We start from the raw sequence: 25,652 nt of genomic DNA, 5'->3' as shown, positions 1-25,652 counted from the left end.
ATACTTGACCTATTTTCAATAATTATTAATTCCTTTTCCCCATAAATTATTATTTTGCGTATTTTAATTTGAATTCTCCTATAGGAGTTTATTTTGAAACAAAACAGTGTTTCTTTTAGAAAATAATGAATAATTAAGCTGTTCGGCTCCCTTTCTACTATTAGAATGGGTGAGTTGAGATTCTTTTGAAAATTTTTAATAGTTCTTTTGTCCTTTAAAATAATATTGTCTTTTCATCAAACTTTAAGTAACTGTGTTATATGAATGAAAATTACCCGACTCATGAGACAGGGAAGCATTTTACATGATTGTTTTTAGCTCTCTTTATTCATTGTCAACAGAAACTGGGTTGGCTAATACATGCTTGCCCTTTTGTTCTTCTCATAGCTTAGAGCACTTGCTGTAACTTACTTATCTGTTTACAACCTAAATTTATTGAAATACAGTTTACTATCTTACTCTCAGCAATTTTCTGTTATGTCTTTGCATTTCTATTTAGATAAGATTGACTTAGTTTCTCTAACAGAAGTATTGATATTACTATTTCCAAGGTTGGACACAACATTAAAAGTCATTTAGTCTGTTTACCCAGCTAATTCTGGAATACCATTCTAAATATAATATCCTTTTTATGTATTCCTTGAATACTTCTGATTATGTGAGCCGAACTTTCCAAAGTTCTTTTCATCTTCTGAGAATACTCACTGTTAGAAAGTCTTTCTTATGCTGAGCAGAAGTCTGTCTCCCTGTAGTTTTCTTTTCTTTACCTTGATTCTGTTCTTTGGGGGTCATATATAATTCATCTAACCCTACTTCCATGGGGTGGCCTGTTTACTCTCTTGGTCCCCTAAGTTATTTATTTTTCCTTGTTTGTGGTTCTTACTATATATTACTATATATCCTTATATATTCTTATTATATATCCTCACCGCTTTCCTCCAGCCTACCAGATATTCCTCTAGTCAGTTCAGTTCTCTTCATTTTGATTGCCACTGACCTACTTTAAAACTTCATAAGTGTTTCACGAAGTATTGCAGTGGCCTCTTTAATCAATCAGGTTAGACTCAGTTATGCTGAAGTAACAAAAGACCTTGAAAGCTCTTACTGTCTTTTGACAGTTGAGGTTCATTTCTTGCTCATGCTGCTGACCATTGTGAGTCATTTACTGCAGCACTGCTCTATGTCCTCTTACCTCCAGGCAGGAATTATGCTGTTGGGGCACCCCCTGTCAAAGATTCCTGCTAAAGAGCAAAGAGCAATGGCAAAATACATAATAGCGCATTCATTGAAGCCTCTGTTCCGAAGTGGTACATGCCATCTCTGCTCATATTTCATTGACCAGGACATTTACCACCAAGCTTAAAGTCAAGTGGATGAGAAGGTATTATCCATCAGTGGGAGGTACCAAAGTCACATGGCCAAGCTTGATGTCAGTGGGACAGGGAGCGATAGCACATATTTGGGAAAAGGATACAATCTACCATACCTCTTAATTGAGGTCTTCTCTCTTCTATTAACCTATACTCCAAACAGGTGCTGTTTATATTACTAAAAACACAGATATGTTTCTAAGACACAATTATCGGTGTATTTATACATGTTTTTGAAACCTTTGAGCCATATTGGCTTCTTACGGTATTTTCTTCACCTGTGATTTCTGAGTCACAATTTCAGTATCTGAAAGTGTGTAGGCCTTCTAAGTCTTATGGTTTTAGATCATACAATCATGGTTATTTTTCCTCTCTTAGAAGGTAGTGTGCTTCCTGTTTTCTTAATGATCAATTATCCCTTTTTGGCAAAATGACCAGAATAATAAAATACCATTTTGTTTTTTTACTTCTATAGAATATGCTAATTTGACTTGACTCCCCTGCTTCACCCTTTTGTGCCTGCTTTCTCTCTCTTTCTCTTTTTAAAAATAATGCTCTATTTCAGACTGTCTTCATCAGTCTTTGCAATTTCATGGGATTTTGTATGTATTTCTAATGAACTTGTCAAAGGTTACACTTTGTATTTTAAGTTTAGGTTGTCTCACACTCAGTAATAGAAAAGCACTTTGCTGTGAATAGAGTTTGGAAAACAAAAACCTGCAGGTTTTTTCAGAAATTTCATTTGGCATTTTTAACATTGCAGATTTAATGGCTATTACTCTTATGTTATTATAATTTGTATAGTTTTCATAATATACCATATCCTTCTCATGTAACTATTTAAATAAAGTAGAACATTTGGTTGAAAAGCTTTAAAACAAATCCAGGATATGTGTGCAGTTCATATCACCCAGAGTTTTTATTAATGCTTCAGTGATTTGCACCACATATGGGACTTATGAAAATCTTGCTTTTGTAGCTTTGAAGAAATACTTAAAATGTCTGCCATAATGCTGTCAAATTGTTATGTGTGGTAGTATACTTTAATTATAATTTTCTTAAGTTTTTAAAATTAAACACAGCTGATTTTGATGGAAAGGTTTTGTTGTGTTTTTTTTTCCCCCCTCTAAAATGCAAATCATTGCTTTGCACACAATGGAAGATTACATGGGTCTCTTGAAGCTGTTACGCTCTGTCCGGTCCATGCTTACTTAGGGAGACTTTAATCTATGGGTATTTGATATTTGTAAAACATAATGGCTCTTTGGAGTAGTCCATTGGTGCTGCTTTCCTAATGGATTGTCAGCCTATTCACCCATGGTAGTTTATAACACAGCTGTAAAATTGCCTTGGCTCAGAGCTTCTTATTTGCCAAGAGTTGGTGTTTAGAGTGAAGATACTCAATTTGGAAAAGTACAGTAAAAATAACATGGAGAAAATTGGAATTATATGATAACAGTAACATTATATTTGTAAATTAGTAGCTTTCAATGCCCTGTGGTATTGTGATCCAATAGAGGTGATTATCAGAGGGCAGAGGAGCAAGGTCGTTGGATGTGGCGGTTCAAGGATTTCAAGGCGACGAATATATTCAGTAGAGAATGGTGATAGAGTATAGCCCTAGTTGAAGAAATGGTTATGTGATACTGCAACATTGAGGATCCTTTGGTAAATAAGGTGATTAGAGGAGCTGGAAATGAGTAATTAATAAATTCCTGTTTTGTTAAATTGCTACAGTGTGCAGTTCTTTAAAAGAAGTAGAAAAATGAGCCTTTAGACCTAAGGGGCATGTGCATTAAAGGAAGAGACACTACAGACATTGTAGACACAAGTGAAAGAAAGCATATATCTAATTGTAAATGTCTAGAGAAAAACATGTTCACCCTAAGACTAATTATTTCATCTATTAATATTTTTAGGACTGGGAAAGGATTAAGACTTTAAATTTATTATTATTATTAGTGTGGTTAGAGAGTGGGATTAGACACTAAATGTTTGAAAGTCAAATGGATGTTTCAGGTGAGGCTAGTCCTACAAAAGACCTTAGCCTTGCAGAGATTTTGGAGAGGGTGGAAATAATAGGAATTACTTGGCCAGAGGAGACAGCATCCACTAGGGCACAGTAGGAATCCGAAGTAATGAAGATAGAAGGGATTAGTTGAAAAAGGTTTCTTCAGCCTTAAATTATATGGGTTGGGTTTTTTTGGGGGTTTTTTTGTTTTTAGTTGGGAATTGAGAGCACTGCAGTTTCTTGGGAGGAGACTTCATACATGTTTGATGTAAATTGGATTGGTAAGGTAAAGATTTTGATGCTGGTGAGGATGTTCTGGTACGAAGTTATATAAAATTTAGTCTAAGTAGCTCTGTAAGTAGATGATAACACTGAGGGGCAGTTTAGTTGAGGATGCGGTAGAGGAACACTATCCTTGGACTTTTTAAATCTATGAAAACTGTCACACCTGCGTAATATGAGGGGCACAGAAGAGCCAGGCCAGTGGTGGCTCCCTTCTAAACCTCCCAACTATCCCGTCTGCGAAATGGCTTGCTGATGATTTATGCTGCGGCTGCGGCTGCGGCTGCGGCTCTTGTAAACTTAGGTCAGGTCAGCCCATGGCTTTGGGGTTAGAGATTGGGGCTTGCCAGCTTCAGAGTCAGGTTGTTCTTGTAGTTAATTATTTAGAGCTGTTGGGCATGACACAGAAACATGTACACACACACAACCTGATTTCTTTTTTATTTTTCAGCACGTGTTTGTTTCTTTTCTTCTTGAAACAGTGATTTTCTAGGGAGGTAGTAGGGGGCTTGGAATTATTTCTAAAGAGGAATACTTACCTAGAACTGTTGCTTACTAAACATTTTATAAATCTGAAATCACATTGTGATCTTTAAAGATAATATTGAACTACTTTACAGAATTTTGTCGTATCTTAATAGTAAGGTAATTTTGAAAATCTCAATAACAATGCTTGGCATTACTGAGTGGACAGCCAGGGTTAACTGATACATAGTCTTAGCACTATTTGTGATGTTGATTTAAAGCACTTTTTGGCAGATGAAGTTTGTCTGCTAGGTTTATATATTTATCGACTTAAATATAAATTTTGTCCCTCAAAAACAGTAAAATAAAGGTTGATAGACTTATAAAAGAGGGAAATTATATTTCTGATATTCTGTAGTTTTTATACCTTAGCATTCTCTCTCAAAAAGATTTGCTTAACTTTGTTCTTCAAGTATAATTAAAACATATGGGCAGTAGTGCCAGTCTTCCTAAACATTTATTCTATTCTATTGTGTTCTGTTCTGTTCTCTTCTCTTCTGTTTATATTTGGCTGCGTTGGGTCTTTGTTGCTGCACACGGCTTTCTCTAGTTGCGGTGAGCGGAGACTACTCTTCACTGCGGTGCGTGGGCTTCTCCTTGCGGTGGGTTCTCTTGTTGTGGAGCATGGGCTCTAGGCGCCTGGGCTTCAGTAGTTGTGTCACGCGCACTTAGTAGTTGTGGCTCGCGGGCTCTAGAGCGCAGGCTCAGTAGTTGTGGCACACGGGCTTTGTTGCTCTACGGCATGTGGGATCTTCCTGGACCAGGGCTCCAACCGGTGTCCCCTGCATTGGTAGCCAGATTATTAACCACTGCGCCACCAGGGAAGTCCCTTCCTAAAGTTTTTTAACACCTATGTGAATTTCCACACGTTGAGTATCTACTATGATTTTAGTCTGGAGTGAGTGGTGATGGACTATAAAGAAATGAAGTACATAATTTTTTTCTACCTCAAACACATGCACACAAGAAAATTCAAATAACAGTGTGAGTCTGGCCATGATTAGTGGTTACAAACAAGAAGGGTAACAGTATTATACTGCAAATGGGAAAATACTCATTGGTGTATAATAGCATTCATTTCTCAGATATTTATTGAAGACCTATTACTTTAGAGCAGAACATAAAGCATATTACATAATAGGCACTTAAATATTTGTTGAATATTGCCAGTAAATAAGGTAGATAACTGTGTCTGCCCCCAAATTGCTCATAGCTTCTTGGGAGAAAAGAGCCACAGAAATGATTCATTACAACTCAGTGGAGAAAGTACGGAGTTGTAGATGTTAGAATGCTGTGCTGATCTGGGACAGAAAGGATGAATAGAATTAAATAGAGGAGGAAGGGATATAATGGGATAGGCAGGGATTCTAGGCCAAAGCAGGGTTAGTAGTGATTAATGGTAGTGTTTAGTACAGAAGTTCTCACTCTAGGATCTGCTTCCGAGTTCATCAACACTATGGAATTGTATGTAGTATTTTGCTTTTCCTTGCGGTTTTTAGGAGAAAGAGTCTATAATAACTTTCATTAGATTTTTTTTAAAACATAGAATCATGACCCCAGAATGATTGAGAACCAAGAGCTTATTAGTACCACAATATATTATCTGCTCCTGAGCCAGCATAGTCCCAGGTATCAGTCAGGTGGTAGAACTGTCTTTCTTAGCAAAGCCACGTCTCATCACATTTCTTCCCATAACTTAAAGTACAAAACACCAGATGGAAATACATTCTGTATTGCTTAGTCTTGGAGGCTCCATGTGTATCTGTATACGTGTGTGTGTATCTGTGTGTGTGTGTGTGTGTGTGTGTGAGAGAGAGAGAGAGAGAGAGAGGGAGGGAGAGGCAGAGAGAGTTTCTCTTTTGGACCAACCACAGTTGAGATTTAAGAGACTGAGGAGTGTAAAAATTGATGGTGATAGTTGCTGAGTTCTTTTTACCTGTTTTTGAGTAAAAAGAAACTTTGCCTTCATACTTAACCATATCTACATCGAACTCAGCAATTCTTTAATTCTCTATTGAGTTGCAGGTCAGGGCAGAGAAAGGGGGCACATTCAGCGTCTTCATTAATTTGGTCCCAACCTTCTCTGAGGTACTTGGTGACTTTGCTAACTTTCTGCCACATCACTGGTGACAGTATGACTTTTGACGACTCCCTTATGCAGAAATAAGTCAGTTGCAAATCCAAACTGTGTTAAAAACACTGCTCATTCAGTGCAATTGTGTGTTTTCATGTTTTCCTTTCAGTGAGAGGGAAATCACTGATCACATAGAAGCTGATTAGTGGTTGAAAATCACGTAAATCATTCATGACTCTCATTTGGAACCAGATGATTTTGGATTGAAGAGTCAGTAGTTTCCATGGCTGTTTTGTGTATTAGTGATAATAACCTTTTGTTGACTTTGCCTGACAAAGAAATATGATCTGTGGTGGAAACTCCAGGAGATACATTAGCACAGAGAGTTAGGCTCCCAGCATTTTCATTAGCTTTTTGCCTTTTGCCTTTGTCCTTGAGTGGTCTTGGCTGTGCACTGCTGCTCTTCCACTCCAATCCCTCATTTGTTCTGGAATGAAAACAGTAAATAGAATTTGTGGGTTTTACTTCATAGAAGGGCAAGGGTTTTGAAACAAACTTTGTACATTGTCCTCTTTAATCAGAGATATTTTATGTTTTTCTTTCATATTATACTGTCTAAAGCCTTGAAGTTTTTTCTATCCATAACCTGTAAATTCATGTTTTCTCTGTTGTTGAATAAATGATTATTTTGAATTCTGACCTTCAAGACTTATGAGATAATGAAGTGGTATTTATTTAAGTGAAGATGTGTGTCAGTAGAAGACATTGTTTAATGTTTGATGTGATTCTGTACATGTCCTATTGCTTTCATTCTAAGCATTTTTGATTTTAAGATACACCTTCAATTTAATAACAGCTTTTGGAGAATAAAGAAACATTAATCAATTACAAGATAGATCTGGGCTTTAAAAATGAGTAAAGAACTGAGGAAATGTGACAGTATATATGTAGTCTACCTAAAAAACACAGTTAAGTCCCTTAACTAGGGAATAAACTGTGGCAATTTTATTTTTCAGTTTTGCTTCTTGAGCACTTTCACCTTATTGTGTATTCCATATTTTCTATTCTAACTTTAATGGGGTCATATAGTCTTTAACCCTAAAAAGCAAGTTTACTTATCATCCTAGGAAAACAGACTGGTTACTTTGAAAATGATTTTTTTTTTTTTTCCCACTGTGAGCAAGGAAGATTGTTGTAGAAGTTCATTTTCAAAATAAAACTAGTTGAAGCAAGTGACTTTTTGATGAGACACTGCTTCAGATTGGCTCTGCCCATAGGGAGTTACATTGTGGCCAGCAGAAACTATTGCCATTTACTAATGCAAATCTGTAATGAGTTGGGTGAAGGCTTGAATTGTTTCCATCCTCCTTGATGGAGTGGAAATTACAGAGCCAAAAGCCACATGCAGAATTGCCTGAATATTCAACAAAGAATTGCTGTGCTGTTCTTTTGCTGGTAGGTAGAACCTTGTATAGAAGAATTATATCCACCTTTCTGACAGGTTTTCTTACAAAATACGTATCATTTCATTGAATAGTATTAGAGATTACTGTATTTCATCAGTTTCAAAATGCACATTTTCTCCCACATTTTTATATTGTTAAAATTAGGGATGCTCTTTACAAATGATGGCATCTCACAATTGACTGGAGTTATGATATAGTTGTCATCTGCCTGTACTCTAGTGAACTTGAGCATAGCTACTTATATTGTTGTCACTTCAGCTGAATTGTGTGCACCTTGGGTATTATATGAGTTGAGTTCAGTTGCCATTAACATGTCTTCAGAAAGAGTACCCTGTGATTTGACACGGAAAAACAATGTACACAGAACGGCATGAAAACAGAAGCGGGGCACAATTTAGATATGAAGAAAGCAAAATATTCATTACTGAAGAAATGACTGCAGTTCCTCATTTTTTTGCAAAGCCATAATCAAGTGCTTTACCATGTCTACAAAAGGAAAATACCTAATTAGAAGAGGCTGTGCTATGCTTTTATTACCGAAATCCCTGCTAAAGAATTGACTACCACACACCAAGCAAGAAAGATCCAGCATTAAAACTTGCAAAAAGGGTGTCAGTGGCTTGGAAGAATATCTCTGAAGTACTCTTAAGAAATGCTGCCTATATTCCCAACATTCTTGATCACACAAAAGTTAATATAGAAGTGTGATTGGATTTGAAGTTCAAAAGTGTAAGATGTTTCAGGAATATATCAGCCAATTAATTCTGATTTTTTTTACATGTATAAGAATAATACATAATAAAAATCTATACCCAGAGTCAGAAAATTCTTTCAGTAAGTATAGTGTAAGAATTTTATGTACTAGGAAAACATTTTGACAGTTTAATTGGTGATGTTTTTATTTTCAATGGTGGATCTTATCTGTGATTATTCATTCAGCGACTTGCTAATTTGTTATTGAAACTGTATTCTTGATGTAATTATTGTAGGTGCCTAATGGATAAGAACTTCGTTAGGATTGGGAAATGGTTTGTCCGACCCTATGAAAAAGATGAAAAGCCGGTCAACAAAAGGTGAGTCTTTAGAATTCTTTTGGGTTTTTGGTTTCTTTTGCTTGACCACAGCTATCTTTGGGGAAGAGGTGAATGGAGGAAGTAGCTTTTATTTATTTTCCAATAATGTTAGTAGTTTAGATGTTTGAAATAAATTCCTGGATCACATTTTAGTAAATACTCTATTATTAAATGTTTGTGGAATATTAAATCTTGACTAGAAAAATGATTATCAGTAACCCATGTCTAAGTCCCTTATAACCACACTATTTGGAATTGAATTACTCTATTTTGTTATTTTCATTATTCTAATTTATCTTTCTTCCTTATAATGTTATGTGGCATAACTTTAAATCAACAGTCGAGTGAATTCAAATGGTGACAGTTTTTGTAGAATTGTTTGATGCCCCTTAAAAGTCAGTCAACACATCCTTGACAGTTGTCAAACCAGAACTGGGAATTACTTCTCTAAATAATCCTAAACTTTTAACCATCATTTATTATATGCATGGCTTTAAAGGCAGCCTTTGATACTAAACAAATACGGAGTTTTAGATCAATCAAGCCAGAATCAAAAACGAAAACCGTCAAAATCTAATATTTATCTCACTTTCCTTTGAACACAGTGTAGATTTAATTGGAAGTTGGTGACTATTTCTTTTTTTGTAGAGCTGGGTACACAATCTTGATTCTATTTTACTATCCATGAACTTGCCCTAAGCTAAGGGTCCCACCTTCTGGCTGCAGACAGGTGCTCTTGAAACCTTATGTGGTAGATTAGATCTTTTGGATAGCTGGCCAGAATTTCAGCTGGTTACTCCTGCCACTTCTTCCTGTAAGAGATTTAATAGCAGCCTTCTCTCCAGCCTGTATGTCTTAAAGCTTTGATGAAGTGGTTGTGTTAAAGCTTTGATGAAGTGATTTCTGAGCAATGTAACCACTTCCTCATTAACTAAATCTAATTTATGAAAATTGGGATTTCTTTTTTCCAATCAGATAAATTAGGGCCTGGCTTTTTTTTTTCCCCCCAAATCACCATGAACTTCCTTGAAATATTTCCCTCTTTTTAGTACATTTAGGATTTATTAAAAATTATATTTAAGTAGACAGTAGGTATTATGTGTATCAAAGTTTGCCTGTAAAGGATAATACAGATTTTAGAAAAAGGTACTAGTGTGCATGGGTGTGATTCTGTTTACAGATGCTTTGATTGATGGAGAGGAACTTTTTTTTCCTTTTATTTTTATCGATTTGGTCTAACTAATGAATGTTTCATGGACATAATTCATCTTAGCATTTCCCTAAAATTTACAGAGGACTTAGATTTTCCTACTGGTTAAAGTTTGAACTTTTATTGTCGAGGAGTCTGAATGGTTATATATGGATTTGCTTTAGTGCATTGTTCTTCTTTGCCATTCCTAGTGTGCCTCTCCATGCGTAGTGTGCATTCTCACAGCTGGTCACTGATGAATTGACTGAGCCAGTCCTAAAACTTTAGATCAATAGGTATAGATGTTTGTGTGATGATTTGAGAGGAATTTGGGGATGAAGAAGAAATGTAGAAATAAAAAAGGGATTGAAGGAGTAGCAATTAGTATTTTAATGTAAAAAATAATGTTTAAAAGTCAGATGTGCTTAATGATCTTTGTATAGCTCGTATATCTTTACACTTTATTTAGATACTCAGAGTCTTCCTAACTTAAGCAAGCCAGATGTAAATAATACATGTAATATATTTGGATATTTGATTTTGTGTAAAACTGGGAGGCTGTTGATTTCTGAGGAATGTAATTAAGTTATTTTATTATTTTTAAGACTTTATATTTGTGGTTGAACCTCGTGGAACTTCGTTTTCTTGTAGTGTAGAAATATTGATGATTAAAAAAACTATTTTAGAAGACTTTAACAATTAGAAAACATTTTAAAGCAAAGATTCAATTTAAAAATTCAGCATTTGCTATAATAAAACTTTATTAGGTGTAATGACTTTTCCACTCATTCTCTGAGTGGAAAATAGAGCATCTTCTTGGATGTTGAAACAGGATCTCAGGGCTTAAGTCATTTTGGATGGACAGAGTGGCCCTGTAGAGGAGGGCATTTAGAATAAGAAGAGTTGGGATCACATCCCGTACCTCTCTTTACAAGTTATTTGCTTTTAGAAAAGTTGTTTAATTTTTCTGGGGTGAACTTTTATTTTTGCTGTTATTGAATTGATAATAATCAGTATCTTAGAGGGTTATTGTGAAGATTAAATGAGTTAATTTATGTGGCTAGTTTATAATTTAGTTGAGAAAAAGCAAGAACAAATTAATTTTCTTGAAGCTTTTTTTTTCTTTTTTTTTTTTTTTTTAGTACATACCGATTTAGTAACCAGGAGAGAGGAAAATTTGCTGCCCAGTGTTAAACACATTGTATATACACATTAATATTTTTAGAAATTCTCTTATTTGATATCATTAGACCCAGATAAAAGGAATACACTTTTAAAGTAGTGATATTAGCCTATAGATACTTTTTTCAATAGATTAAAAAGACGATTTAACACACTATTTTATGTAAGCTAAAATAATTCTAATAGTGGCGACAAATGAACATATTGCTGATTAGGTTTCACCTGTTCGATTAATAGCATATTACTTTTTGAGCTATCATTTCTCTCCATATTGATAGCAAAACTAAATCATTTGCTGGTGGACTGTAAAAGAGTTCTCAGTGTTAGATATGAGATGAAGTTTGGGATATTTATAGAAATTTGACCAGGCAGTTTCAAAAAGATAAAAGAAATTTATATCGTTTTTTTGCTATAGTAGCATATCTTTTGTTACTCATCCTTGGGAATATAATAAGTAGGAAAGAGAACTTGGCTTTGTCCTAAAGAGTTGTGACAACTAACATCAAGCATACAAAATTTCTGATTTCTAAGGTATGTTGAACTTGAAAAAGCCTTTGCTTTCAGAATATTCTTAAAAACAAACCAGTAAAAAAAATATGTTCTTTTAAAATAATTTAGAAATTGTTCCAATGATGGAGTTTCTTTCTATTGAAAAGGTGTTTATTTTCTAATTTAGTCTAGTTTCAACCCACATTTGACTACCACAGAATTTGAAGTTTATAATTCCTTAGTCTTTGAATGCCAATTTTAGCAAAATAATTGATTGCCCCCAATAACAGTTTGGACCTTTGATCTTTCCTAGTATCAGGTGTACAGTAGCTGAGTTAACACAAATACCAACTTGCCAGTGCATTTTCTGAATTAATTCACCATTTCTTCCTTGTGAGCAAACCTGCCCTACTGTGGGGTGATACTCCAAATAGCCTCACATGTTTTCAACTATTCTAATTATTTTTGTGTGTGCTGTTAACAGATGCACACACACATACACAATGGGAAGTACATTACTTTGGGTGCTTTTGTGTCATTTCATCTGGATATTTTCTTGACTCTTAAGCCTGAGATTATTTCTTTAACTTCTTTTTTTATGTTCTAACACTACCTAATGTGCAAGAGATGCCCTTGTCTTTTGGTTTTAGTAGCAAAAATCAGTTTTTGTGTAACAAGATGAAATATTTTGATGTAGGAGAATATTTTTTAGCACTTTAAAACTTTCATTCCCTCTTTATCCTCACCCTCCCCTATCGCTTCACCTCTTCTTATTTTCTTTCCCATCCTCCTCTTTCCTGTACTTCCCTTATATTATAGCCCAGTCATCTGTGTTTCCTTCTTGAGGTGCAAAGATGAAAAGTCAGGGAAAGGGATCTCTCATTAGAGGGTAGACAGACATGTAAACAATTACTTACAGTGTGAAAGATAAAGGGAATCTCTTATTAGTGTCCAGAAAAATTAAGGTCATTAGTGATGTGGTACCTTTAACAAGGACTAGCCAATGGGAAATTCATAAATAAAAGTAATGGGACAACTTGGATTTATTAATCAACATAATAGTTTTACCATATTTTTTGTCTGTTTTTGGTGGATCTATAAAATAATGTAGTCATTTTCTGCTGGTTTATTTGATGGAAGATATATCAAAAGGTTCTGTGTATTTCGTCACTTGGATTTGAGAATTGTGTGAAAAGTGAGAAGACAGTGAGGTTAGAGTCCTGGGGAGCATCTACATTTACAGGATGGGTAGAGAAAAAGGAGTACATAAAGGAGACTAGGAAAGGTCAGTGAGAAATGAGAACCAGGAGGATCGGTGTCACCAAAATCATGAATTTTTAAAGTTTCAAGATTAATCAGCTGTGTCTACCAGAGAGACCATATAAAATACATTCTAAAAGGCAGTTATGCAGCCATGATGGACATAACATGAGCAGTTTCAGTGCAGTAGTCAATTTCAGGTTGCAGTAGTGAATTTCAGGTTGCAGTAGCCTGAGTTACAAATGGCAGTTGAAATGAAGATAGGAACGTAGACTTCTTATTATATTTTGTTATAAGTAGCTGCAAAGTAGAAAACTGTTGGATCTAGGAAGGGAGGAGACAAACTTTTAATAAGAGCCTATGATAAAACTAAGTGGTACTGTCTTTTGTTTTTAAAAGTATCTTTCATGTACCTGGCACTCTGCTTTGTACTTTCACACATTATGCATAGAGTGTCAAATTGAAAGACCAGCTCAACCAGAGGTAGCTTGTTTACTTTTTAAAAATTACTTTTTTTTCTTAATAACTGAAAGGCATTTATCACTGTTAGTTTTTGTTTTTTGTCCTATTAGCAGTCTAAAAAGTACACAATAAAAACTTATATCCTGAATATCAATAATTTATTTTCACAGTTTAAATATATACTGTCAGTTTCAAAAACGATTTTAAACACCTTACAGTAAGAGGTACACCTTTAAAAAATGTATATATCGGGCTTCCCTTGATGGCACAGTGGTTAAGAATCTGCCTGCCAATGCAGGGGACATGGGTTCGAGCCCTGTTCCGAGAAGATCCCACATGCCACGAAGCAGCTAAGCCCATGCGCCAAAACTGCTGAGCCTGCGCTCTGGAGCCCGCGAGCCACAACTACTGAGCCCGCGTGCCTGGAGCCGGTGCTCCACAGCAGGAGAGGCCACCGCACTGGGAAGCCCGTGCACCACAACGAAGAGTGGCCCCCGCTTGCCACAACTAGAGAAGGCCCGCGCATAGCAACGAAGACTCAACGCAGCGAAAAATAAATAAATAAAATAAATACATTTATTTTAAAAATGTATATATATACTAGAGAGGTTTTGTGAATATCATTGTTGTAATTCCTCCTAGAGGACTGAAACTAGGCTGGAAACAGAGCTCTCCTTGATCACCAGTCCATCTAGAAATATGGATGATCTTCCATTAACTGTCTGACTTTGTGGGACTTACTGAATCCCTCTGGACTTTAGTTTTAGCATTTATCATTTCTAAAATAATTTTCAGTTTTTCAGTTCTCTGATTCTAGGGAAATTGTAGAATCTAGGCATGTCTCCAGAAAGTACATAATGTACTTTATAAGTATTTGGTTTACTTCTTTGATGTTTTTGGAGTGTTAGAGGATATTATAAAAATAAAGATTTATTAAGAGTGGTTCTTAGAAAGTATTAAATTCCTATCTGAGAACCTGACAGGAGAGAGTGACAGTGTACTTCATGTAGAGTTTTATTAATAGTTGTGTAAGTTCGAAGTATTATTATAACTTAATATTTATGGCTAAAGAATATAGAACGCTGTGAGTGCTAAGATGAAATACTAAATTATGTAACTGAAGCTTCCTCTTTGTTATAATGTTCATATCTGGTCTGTTGTTACAGTCTTCTGCCTGTCTGGGTCTTCTGACTTCAAACTGCTTATGTTTCTAATCCCTCTGCTCTGTGTATCCTTCTGTTAGTCTACTTTTGGTGAAGCACTCTCCCACATAAGAGCATAATGTGGTGTCAGTGTTTAGGATGTTACCCAAACTTTATCGGGCATTCCTGTTCCCCAGTCGAAGCCTTTTGTCCAGCCATAGTTGCCCTTCACAATTCCTAGCATAGTCTAAACTCCATTTCTCTTTTGTTAGTGTTTTTTTTTCCCCCACTCTTTCTGTCTTCCCTGGCAAGTTAACTTTGATCTCTCTTCTTTGAGCTGCTCCCCTGAGGCATCTTTTCTGGCTGTTTGTTTCTGACATTTTACCTCTATATTTATCAATAGTATGTTTTTACTGTTCTTCTGAATTTTATTTTATTATTTTAAAAATTTTATTTTTCTCTTGAATTTGTACTAAGGAAGATGAGAATTTACTCTCCTTCCTCCTTTTCCCATTCCTTCATTATTCCTAAATTGAATCTTTAAAACAGAATCATACTTATTTTGGTGTTTACTATACATCATTATTTCTCCTTTTATTCTATTCAGCATCTATTACAATCCCTAGTACAAAGGATATTACAGGTTTGGAGGAACTGAATGGAACTTCTTTCTGTTGTAAATCTATTTAGTTTTCTAGGATCAAAATAAAAAATGAGGTCTTAAAACTCATTTAGTGTAAAACAAAATATTGAGTTATGTCATTAAAACAGCATTCTCTTTATCATTCTTATTTTAAAAGATGATCCTTTAAAATACTATCTTTTATAAATGGGTTAAAATCCTTGTTTCTTATAATTGTCAGTTTTGCATGAGTTTTTCCTCAGTATTATTTCTTACTGAGTGGTTTGTTCAAGTTTCAAGTTTGAGCAGTTGGGCTCTTTATGATGGTTACTTTAATTCAAGTATTCCCTAGTAGAAAGCATACGTTATATACCCTGTTGGACTTTGTCCCCCATTGCTAGCCCATGAATTGCAATTCTAGTGGAAGCAGACTCAACACATTTTGAGATCTTAACAGGCCTCATAGAAAGAAGGAGCCCTCTCTAATTGGTTGCACACAGAAGAGGGAGCATTGTTGGGGAACATTTGAAGGATTATTATGTATCACTGAAATTGACCAGTGTTGTTTACAGAGTTTATCTGGTACTGAGAATCTAAGAAAACAAAGGAACGTCTTAGTATGTATAATTGAAGACAGTTGACTAAAGTATTTCTATGTTAGATGAATTTTTAAAAAATAAAAGACTGTAGAAGGTAAGTTTCACTGAATGAGAAAATTGGACTATTAGCTAGAGAATTTTGAGTTTGTCTCAGTGGTCTTTAAAGTATTCTATCAATTTCATTGTAGCATGCCACCTCCTCTCCTTTGTTTCTTACTTAACATTTCAAGATCTAGAACTGAAGCTTTCTATCACAGTATGGTTCACATTCCTGAAATAAATAACAGCTTTCTTCTGCTAATGATTTGCTGTGTCCTTAAGTATTTCTAGGCCTTGATTTCAACTAGAGTTTCTTAGGGAAAGAATAAGACATTGTGATAGCCCATAAACACCCAGTTTGTGAAAACAGAAAAATTGGGATTATATGCTTTTACTTTTCAACTTTATCCCAGTAGCCCTTCCTTTTCCCAGTCTCTATGTTCAAGTATTAAATTAAACATGTACTGTCTTGTATTACCCTTCATCATTTTAAACGTGTTTTGTAGGTTCAAAAAGGTAAATTACAATACTAAAGGACACTACTTTAATAATGGCAAGGCCTCCCTGTCCCCCAACCCTTAGAAACACATGCTGTTAAAAATACCCAGTGAAGACTCAATAAAATACTGGCTAAGTACATTTCAAACCAGAGGATGCTTTAGTTGAAGTATATTATGGATACGTTCGAACGTGACTGTGTGTTTGAAGTACAATACAGGGTATGTTCTGTAGCTGCTAGAACAAAGCATTCTGTATTTGTGCTTTGATTTTCTGTAAACTAAGCTTCCCAAGTTTCAGAGCTCTTTTAATTCTTCTGAGTATATCATGGAGAAGCCTTCAGTTGGGCCATTGGCACCTTGTGTATCTGATCTCTTTTAAGGATGCATGCAGTACTCCTGCAACTCCTTTGAACAAGTCAGTTATTTTCAGAAACAGCTGAAGTTACCGAGCAACCAAGTTGGAGCTGAACCTGGGGTGAGGCAGATGAGTAGGGGCCAATCATCCTGACCCGCAGTGTAAGTATTCAGAATCATAAATATTGACTTCAGGAATTAGAACTTTTTGTGCATGCGACTTTTTTAGGAATCTGATGCACATACATATACATTATTACAAGTATTATTGATGGGAGTAAATGACAGAAGTTTAGAACTTTGTTATAACTCCTAGTTATGTTCTCAGTGAAGCACAGTCAAACTGATCCACTTACTATATCCTGTGTTTCTGTTCCTGTGTTTTTTAAACTCTGAGTAGGAATAATAATAAAGGTATAATGATGTCTACCTTATATAGGTTGTTTTGAGGATTAAATGAGATAATGTGAAAGTCTAAATAATTAGACAAATTATTTAAAGCCTGTTTCATAAATTTCTTCCTAGATTCTTATAAAGCACTTTATATACTATTCACTATATTATGAATGAAACCATTCAACTTTTCAAAATTAAATGATCATAATTTAGGAATAGCATTATGTATCATTTTATTTTTCCGTTTTCAGATCATTTAATATTATTTATATATATGAAAGTTGTATAATTTATATAAACCATGCATTAAAAGCAGATGATAGAACTTCCATAAAATTCACCTCCTTTACACCAAGTATTTTCATAGGTTTGATTTTGGTCTCATATACATATGTAGTTATAAAGAAGCCTGTTGACTATTAAGGTTCACTATAAAGCATGAGAGTCTATTTTCCATATTTCACATAGAAAATACACTTCTAGGTAACGTTAAGCCAAGTGTCTTTAGTAGTAAGGTGAGATAGCTACCCTGGATAATAAAAGGAGGCAGCATAGGTGAAAAGTGACCCAGACAGAAATGGATCCAGCAGTCACAATTACCAGATGAGGAAAGAAGGAAGCTCCTTACAAACCACCACCACTTCCAGGATTTTCTTTTCACTTGGACAGGTGTCATTCAGACCTTCTAGAAACATATTTATGCACTTGCTTTTTACTTTGCTTTTTTCCCTACCATTCCTCATAAGGGTACCAAAAAGGGGAACGTTTTTCCTATGCTTTTTCCTTCTTAAACACATTTATCACTTATGTAGCTTGAAATGAGAAGAGTGGTCTAGATAAGAATATTTGATATGGAGTGAAGAATAATAGAAAAAAAAAGTGGGAGGTTGAGGATAAAATAAATTGTTATCTATATTTTTAGTTTACTGGCATATCTGGCATTAAAAGTACTAATTATACAAATGTGGCCATTTGTTCTTTTCTTCTTAGCCCTGTGTTTAATGAATAATATTAAAATGTTTCCCTGGAGGGAATTTAATTCCATATTACTCACCCACTTTTTAAAGCTTTCCTTTATACTGCTTTGTTTGAAGAATGTGTTCATAAGTCATTCCAAACGTCTTAAAAAAATCTGTTGTGTATTTTCCTATAACAAAAAGATTGAATGTATTTATTAAAAATAGTAAAATTCAGAAAACCACATAGAATTATGAGAGTTTAATTGAATTCTATGAGAGTTTAATTGAATTCTAACACATAGATATGTCCTTTATTTGAACATAGTAATGTATATGGAGTCTTTCTTGATACTTTATATATTCCTATATATACATCCCTCCATAGTGCTTGATGATTACTTAGTGAATTCTTGAAAATTTAGCTTTTAAAAATAGAGTTATTTCTAGATACACTGGAAAAGGGTCACTTCAGCACACTAAAGTATAATTCACAGAAAGGTAAAATTTGGACTCTAATGCAAATATAAAATGAACAAATGGCATACATTTTAATCAACTCATTAATTAGTGAAAGAACAGGTAAGATGTGAAAACCAGTTCAAAGAGTATTTGAGTAGCTAGGTTTTTCTAGAAAATTAATAGGTATATATGCATCTACAACTTAGTAGCTGTTTGAACAATGAACATAAATTGAAAGGATAAAATGTATTTTCTTCTTACCCAGAATTGCTGATAAATAGGACATGTATGCCTGTTGAGCACTGTACAACTTCTCAAACCTTGGAATCAGATTGGATGCTACTACTCTCATTTCCTGTCCATATTGATTTTACTTTATGTCATAGTCACAGCTGAGGGCCCCCCCTCCCCCGCCACCAGATTTAAAATATCCCACCACATCCATGTGAATTTGCTGCAGTGTTTTGGGGGGTTTGGTGCACAGCTGAGGAACTGAGGCACTAGATAATCCTTGGATGGGCATTTCCCCTATATGGCATTGAAATGACAAGCTGTCTTCCATTGACCTTACTTCAAAGTTTTGAATAAATCTCTCTTATTTATTTATTTATTTAGCTAGCCGCGTCAGGTCTTCATTACAGCACACGGGATCATCTTTGAGGCATGTGGGATCTTTCGTTGTGGCGCGTGGGCTTCTCTAGTTGTGGCGTGTGGTTCTCTCTCTAGTTGTGGCGCGCGGGTTCCAGAGCGCATGGGCTCTGTAGTTTGCAGCACGCTGGCTTAGTTGCCCTGCAGCATGTGGGATCTTAGTTCCCTGACCAGGGATGGAACCGACGTCCCCTACATTGGAAGGTGGATCCTTTACCACTGGACCACCAGGGAAGTCCCTTGAGTAAATGTCTTAAAAAGTCCCCTGAGGAGCTTCTAATGAGAATTGTCAAATTTTCCTTCAAAAACAGCTTGAGGGATGGGGTGTTGTCATTGATTGTCCTGGTAATGTCCATGATTAATAAACGACTGTGTTTATCCACAATCCCTGCCCAGTGTATTGACTGTTCTAGTAGGCCAGTTAATCATGCTACTGTGATGCACTAGAGCTATAGTATAGCAGATTCTTGAACTTTTTGTTGTCAAAACACCTATAAACGTTACTGAGCATCCAAAAGAGCTTTTGTTTATTGGGTTATACTTATCAGTATTTACTCCGAAGAATTAAAACTGAGAAAAGTTAAAATATTTATGACTTTTTAAAGTAACAGTAACAAACCCATTATATGTTAACACAACCTTTTTAACTAAAATAACACTTTTCTAAAAGAAAAAAATATTTAGTCAGAAGAGTGGCACTGTTTTTGCAAATCTCTTTAAACTCTGGCTTAAGGGAAAACAGCTGTATTCTTGTGTCTGCTTCTGCTTGTAGTCTATTGTGACATCACACACGATGTAGCCTCTGGAAAACTCCATTGTGCACTTGGAGAAAATTAGAGTGAAAAGGATAAATAATGTCTTCATGTTATTTTGAAAATAGTTTTGACCTGCTGCCTGCTCGGCATTCCAATACTTTAAAAAATTTCAACAAAGATGTGGTTTGTCTGCATTTTATTCTTAGGCTGGAGCAGGTAAACTTTTCCTGCAGATAGTAAATATTTTCAGCTTTGCAGGGCATATGGTTGATGTCAAAATTAGTCAAGTCGACATTGCACTGTGAAAGCAGCCATAGACAATATGTAAGCAAATGGGCAATAGACTGTTCCAGTAAAATTCTATTTTACAAAAAATAGGTGACCGTGAAATGGAGCAGGACCCTGTGGTCCTCCCCCCACTCCCACCCATGTCCTCAGCCTGCCTTTTTTCTGTGGAAAAACTTTAGCCAAAGGATAAGTTTAATCAGAGAAGTGAGAAAATGCAGAAACAAAGGAAAACAGTCAAAGGAGACCAAATAATAATAATAGTTTACTCATTAAGCAAAGTCAAGGACCTTTAGCTTCTCCTCAAGGGCTATAGATAATATTCTGAGCCATACCCTGTGAGCTGTCTTATAGATACTAAAACCCCAGCAGGTGAAGGACGTTAACTACATGATGACCAGACTGTAGCCATGACATAAGCTACAGTTCCGAGAAATGACCTCAAAGAAATGGGAACAAACCGATCCTGGAACTGAAGATTAACTGTACTTAAAACAGTCAAGATGACGACGCTGGTCAGACCACCGATGACCAATTTCAAGATGACTGTCAGAGCTGACTGTGCTGTTTCTACCTGTAGCCCCTTCCCTCTGTCTATAAAAGCTCTTGCCCACTGATTGTCAGTGGCAGGGAGTCGGCCTTTGGACAGGAGTCTGCCCTGCCCCTGGTAGCCAGCATCCGAAATAAAGCAAACTTTCCTTTCCACCAGCTTGCCTCTTTATTGGCTTTAGAGTGATGAGCAGCCAGACCCCCACTTTCGGTTACAATGGGATGGAATTGGCCCTGGTACCTAACTTTGCTGACCTCTGCCCTTAAGAGGAAATTTGCTGTCCAGATACGCTGAAGTGGTTAGCTGAGAAGCCACACAACTAGAAAGCTGAGGATTCAGATCTAGGCATTTCTAGTTTCACAACTGCTATTTTTCTCAGTTCTTCATGCTGTCTTCACTAATAAGGTTAATGATTATACCTTTAATGTAGGAGGAGTGATTATTGATTAGAAATAAATTTTTAAGGTAAAAATTTATCTGATTACAAAGTTATATAAGGGCTAGAATTTAGAATCTTCATAGATACCCGAGAAATGATTGGATGAGTATGTGTCTTTGTCATAATAAATCTTATGCACAGCACAGCATTTTAATTCTTGTGATAATTCACTAAAATATACATACCTGAAAGTGTTTTCTTTTCAACTGATGAGCTCTCTGAGTAATTATTTTTATCTTATTTAAATTATTATGTGGAATGGGCAATACATGTATGTAGTATAAAATTTAAACAGCACAAAATTATATAGGCAAAAAAGTCTCTTCCCCACTCACTGCCCAGCCAGCCAATTTCTCTCCTAGTGTTAAATCATATTACCTGTTTCTTTTTGTCTTTCCAGCGATTGGTTTATGCAGATATACAGTGTGTTATATATATTTCCCTTTTCTATACACATAGTATAGCAAATGGTACCCATACCCTACCCATTGTTCCATTGCTTTATTTTACTTAATAGATAGTGATGATGTGTTGAAGATCAATCCAAGACATGCATATAGGACTATATAGGAAATTTTCTAATTTCAGAATTTGTTTGCTTTGTTATCTGTGTTCTGTGAGTAGCTTTTCTAACAGTTTTCTTTTTTGTTCTTTTTGGTTTTTTTTAAAAAATCGTTTTGTTTTGGTATTTGGTTGACATAAGTAAGATAACTTGACAAAGTTCTGCTAAAGAACTTAGTATTATCAGGAAGGTAAGATATAAACACTTAAAGCAATTAGAGATAAGACACTATATATAATTAGTGTCTTGGTTTGTGGAATATTAAGTGCTAAAGGTGAAAATTGGAAGATACTGATGTGGGTTCTAGTGAAGAGAAAAGATTCTTGAAGTTAAATGTGTTTTGTTAAATCTGAGGTTTGGATGACTTGAGGTAGAATCGTGGAAAGGAAAATAGCAGTAACAAAGACATGTACACAATGGTGTCTCAAGGAAAGACTTGGCTTCTAGAGAGGAAAGTTCAGCTTAACAGCAATGAAGATAGCAAGAGATAACTTCTAATAAGAGAACTCCTTGAGTGATCTAGACAGTTAGAAGTTCTGTGACAAAGTTCTAAATTAATGAAGCTTAGATTAATTGTGATGGTTCATGAGAATAGAGACTTAAACGTTGTTTTAGTAATGACTAAATAATTAGAGTAGTTCCTTGTTAGAATTTAAGAATTGCAGAAGAGCCACCAATAAGCGTTGTCCTGAGAGTTAAAGATCTTAAACAAACAAACAAACAGGAATACCAAGCCTTCTTTTGATGACCCAGCCCAAACTTGCCACTAAATTATGGCAATTCATGTATAACTTTTCCCTATTGCTCTTGCCTCCTTGCTTCTTCAGATTTTATTAACGTATCCTGGGACTGTTTTTAGTTAGTGCCTTTTGTATTGTCATATTTTGTCTCTTGCCAAGGATTTTAGCATTTACAACCTGCAGGCTCTTATTGCTCATGATAAAATTTTTTTTGAAGCTACGGTATGCCTCACATTCTTGCAGTTGAGAAGCACCTAAGCCTTATTATAGCATTAAAGTGAATTTCTTTATAGCGCTCCCTGGTGCCACTATAGCCTCTCTGTATGGGTTTAATCAGTTGGCCTCTACTTGAAACTCGAAGAGAAGGCACCAGTAGAAAGGTAATCATGCTTCCCAGAGTCCACAGTACAGGTTTGGATGTGCTCTGAAAGACAAATTGAAATGGTAGAATAAAAAGCAACCAAGATAGAGATACTCAGTAAAACAACTTCAAGTTGGAAGGAAAGGGAGCTAATATTTGTTTAAGACGATTATTTATTGAGATACTGTGCTAAATGCTCAACATAAATTATTTCCAGTCTTCACTATATACCTGCAGCTTTGTGTTATTTACTTTGGTTTTACAGGTGAGAACGTGGAGACCTAGAGAATTTCAGTAAAAGACTAAGAAAGTGCCAGAGCTAAGAGCACATTTTCTGGGAGAGGGACAGGACCTTTCTGCATACTGCTTGCTAGGTACTTGTGTCTTGTTACTCCTCACAGCAACCCTGTGAGGTCAGTGATAGGAGTGGTGGTGAGAGACGGGGAGATGAGACTGCTATGGGGCAGAGCTAGATCTCTGTGCTACCAAAGCTCTTGCCCTTAATCTTAGCAAACAAATAATAAGTACTGTCTTCTTCCAAAACAAATAAAAAACAAATGATTCACTTTTTAGTTCCCGGGCTAACTGCAAACAATGGAAAAACTATTTGTGGAGAAGGAACACAAAGAGAAGACTGCAGAGATGGCAGTGCTCAAGGTTCTGAAGGAGATTCCTAATCATGCTTCTTCTGGACCTTGTTTGCACAATAAAGTCCCAAATAGGAAATTTCAATGCATATTTAGAAGGAAGAAAGAGGTTCTGGGCCTTGGGCATTGGTCAGGGCACTTGCCCTAAGGGGCTAAGCTGGAAGCTGCTCAGTTGACGGCTCCCTTGTGGTAGTTACATGGTTTGCATATTCCCCTAGAGCTGTCAAACTGGAAGTCTTTCTAGGTATCAGTTTGAATCCTTGGGTCAAAGGAATAGAGATCAGGGATATGGAGAGGTGAATTTCTGTCTGTCTTTTGAAGCTTTGCCTAAATATTCAATGACTGGTACTTTTTTTTTTTTTTCCGGTACGCGGGCCTCTCACTGTTGTGGCCTCTCCCCTTGCGGAGCACAGGCTCCGGATGCGCAGGCTCAGCGGCCATGGCTCACGGGCCCAGCCGCTCCGCGGCATGTGGGATCTTCCCAGACCGGGGCGGGGCACGAACCCGTGTCCCCTGCATCGGCAGGCGGACTCTCAACCACTGCGCCACCAGGGAAGCCCATCAGTGACTGGTACTTAATAGTAAATTTAAGAATACAATTTATTTGTGGCATTTAGCCAAATTTAGAATTACAGAGAGAAAAATGTTACTTTCTCCTCTTTTATTCACTTATCTATTAGGTGAGGTATAAGAAAAAGAGCAGCATCCTTTCAAACCTCAAAAATTGACCATAACTTAAATCCTTAAGAAAACTTTAATCCTTAAGAAAACTTTAAGTTTTAATATTTAACAGTATGTTTTTTTCCACGGGATGTGAAATGGGAGAAAAATACAATAGAGAGATGCATGTTAATAATAAGTTTTGAGAAAACTGCTTTGATAACCACATGACCCTTTTATTGGTCACATAAAGCTGGGAAGGACGATACAATAACCTTATTTTTCTCTGATAATAGGATGAATGTTAAGCTACAAAGAATAATTTCAGGCATTCAGATCCATCATTAGGAAGATCAATAATGGGGTTAGTATTTAGAGACAGAAAGTTTGACCATCAGTCAATTAAGAAACAGAAGACAGTATCCTAACCCCAGCAGAGTTGTAATTTATGTGATTGATAATAATTTTTTAATTTAATTAATTTACTGACATATGTTTGGAAAGCATTCTAATAAAACATTCAGGTCAAGGTCTGAGTATATATTTATTTACTTTTCTCAGTAATAGATTTTGGATTTTCACCAAGTTTATCTTTTATCCCTTATTTTTCTTCAGCAAATTAAACATTTCCAGAACTCTGTTAGATTGTTTTTGGCTGTTAATTATTTTTATTATAGGGAAATTAATTTTTACGCTATCTTACTTTTGTTTAGTTCCTGCTGCTCTTTCAGTGTTTGATGGATGCACTTAATGACTAAATGAGAGAAAAGTAACCTAAGACCATTTAATATAAAACTGAGTCCAGCGGGATAGTTACCACACTGAGTAGTCTCATTCTTGTTTTCATAAGAAAGCTAGAATGTTGTAACTCAAATATACTTCCCAAGGTCACAGAGCTAGAGAGGCAGACTAGTAATCTTTTCTCCCCTTCTGTAGTTCATTGTACTTTCTGCTACGTTACATTGCCTTCTATGATTTAAGTGCTCATAAGTTTTTTAAAAATTGGAGGTTTAAAAAAATTATAAAAGTAATACATGCCCTTGAAAAAGTTAGGTAGTTTCGAAGGCAACAAAAACCTCCCTCTTCACCTCTTTTGCTCCCAGACTTGCACGAGTTAGTCCCTATGAATGGTCTTTTATGTATTCTTTCAGAATTTTATTCAGAAGACTCTAATATTGTATCTCTGTAATTTTTCTTTAATCTACCATAAAATTAAGGAAAATTAAACATTTTCCATCTTAATCCAATTTCCTAGCTTCCAAGTGTGGACTTTCAAACTACTCAGTGCTGCTTTTTAATAAAAGAATCCGATTTGTTATGTTACTGGAGTTGGAAGGACCTGTGAGGTAAGAAAGTCCCCTTAGCTTTTAAAATAAGAGGTTAAGTGATTTGCGTAGAGCTCCACAGTATTTAATTCCGGTAAGTGGTTCCAGATTTTTGTTCTTCCCACTAATCCGTACTGCCTCTCAACTCATCTTATAGGCTTAAAAGTGAACTGTATATCATAAACAGGCGTGTTTCATGTGTGTACTCAAGAAGTCTCTTTTAAAAA

The 25,652-nt window shown here is 35.7% G+C and overlaps 1 protein-coding gene across 2 annotated transcripts in view; it reads left to right on the top strand.

Moving 5' to 3' along the window:
- The window catches only part of MED13L (mediator complex subunit 13L), a 300,989-nt gene that overhangs the window by 166,368 nt on the left and 108,969 nt on the right, over positions 1–25,652 (top strand). For both annotated transcript variants that reach the window (XM_030860441.3, XM_030860440.3), the window contains exon 4: positions 8,718–8,801. In XM_030860441.3, the coding sequence (XP_030716301.1) occupies positions 8,718–8,801 (84 nt within the window). The remainder of the gene's footprint in view (positions 1–8,717; positions 8,802–25,652) is intronic.

The sequence above is a fragment of the Globicephala melas genome, chromosome 13 (genome assembly GCF_963455315.2).
Source record: "Globicephala melas chromosome 13, mGloMel1.2, whole genome shotgun sequence".
NCBI classification, from domain to species: Eukaryota; Metazoa; Chordata; class Mammalia; order Artiodactyla; family Delphinidae; genus Globicephala; species Globicephala melas.
Note: the sequence above shows the minus strand (reverse complement) of the source record. Positions and strands in the feature narration are given on the sequence as shown.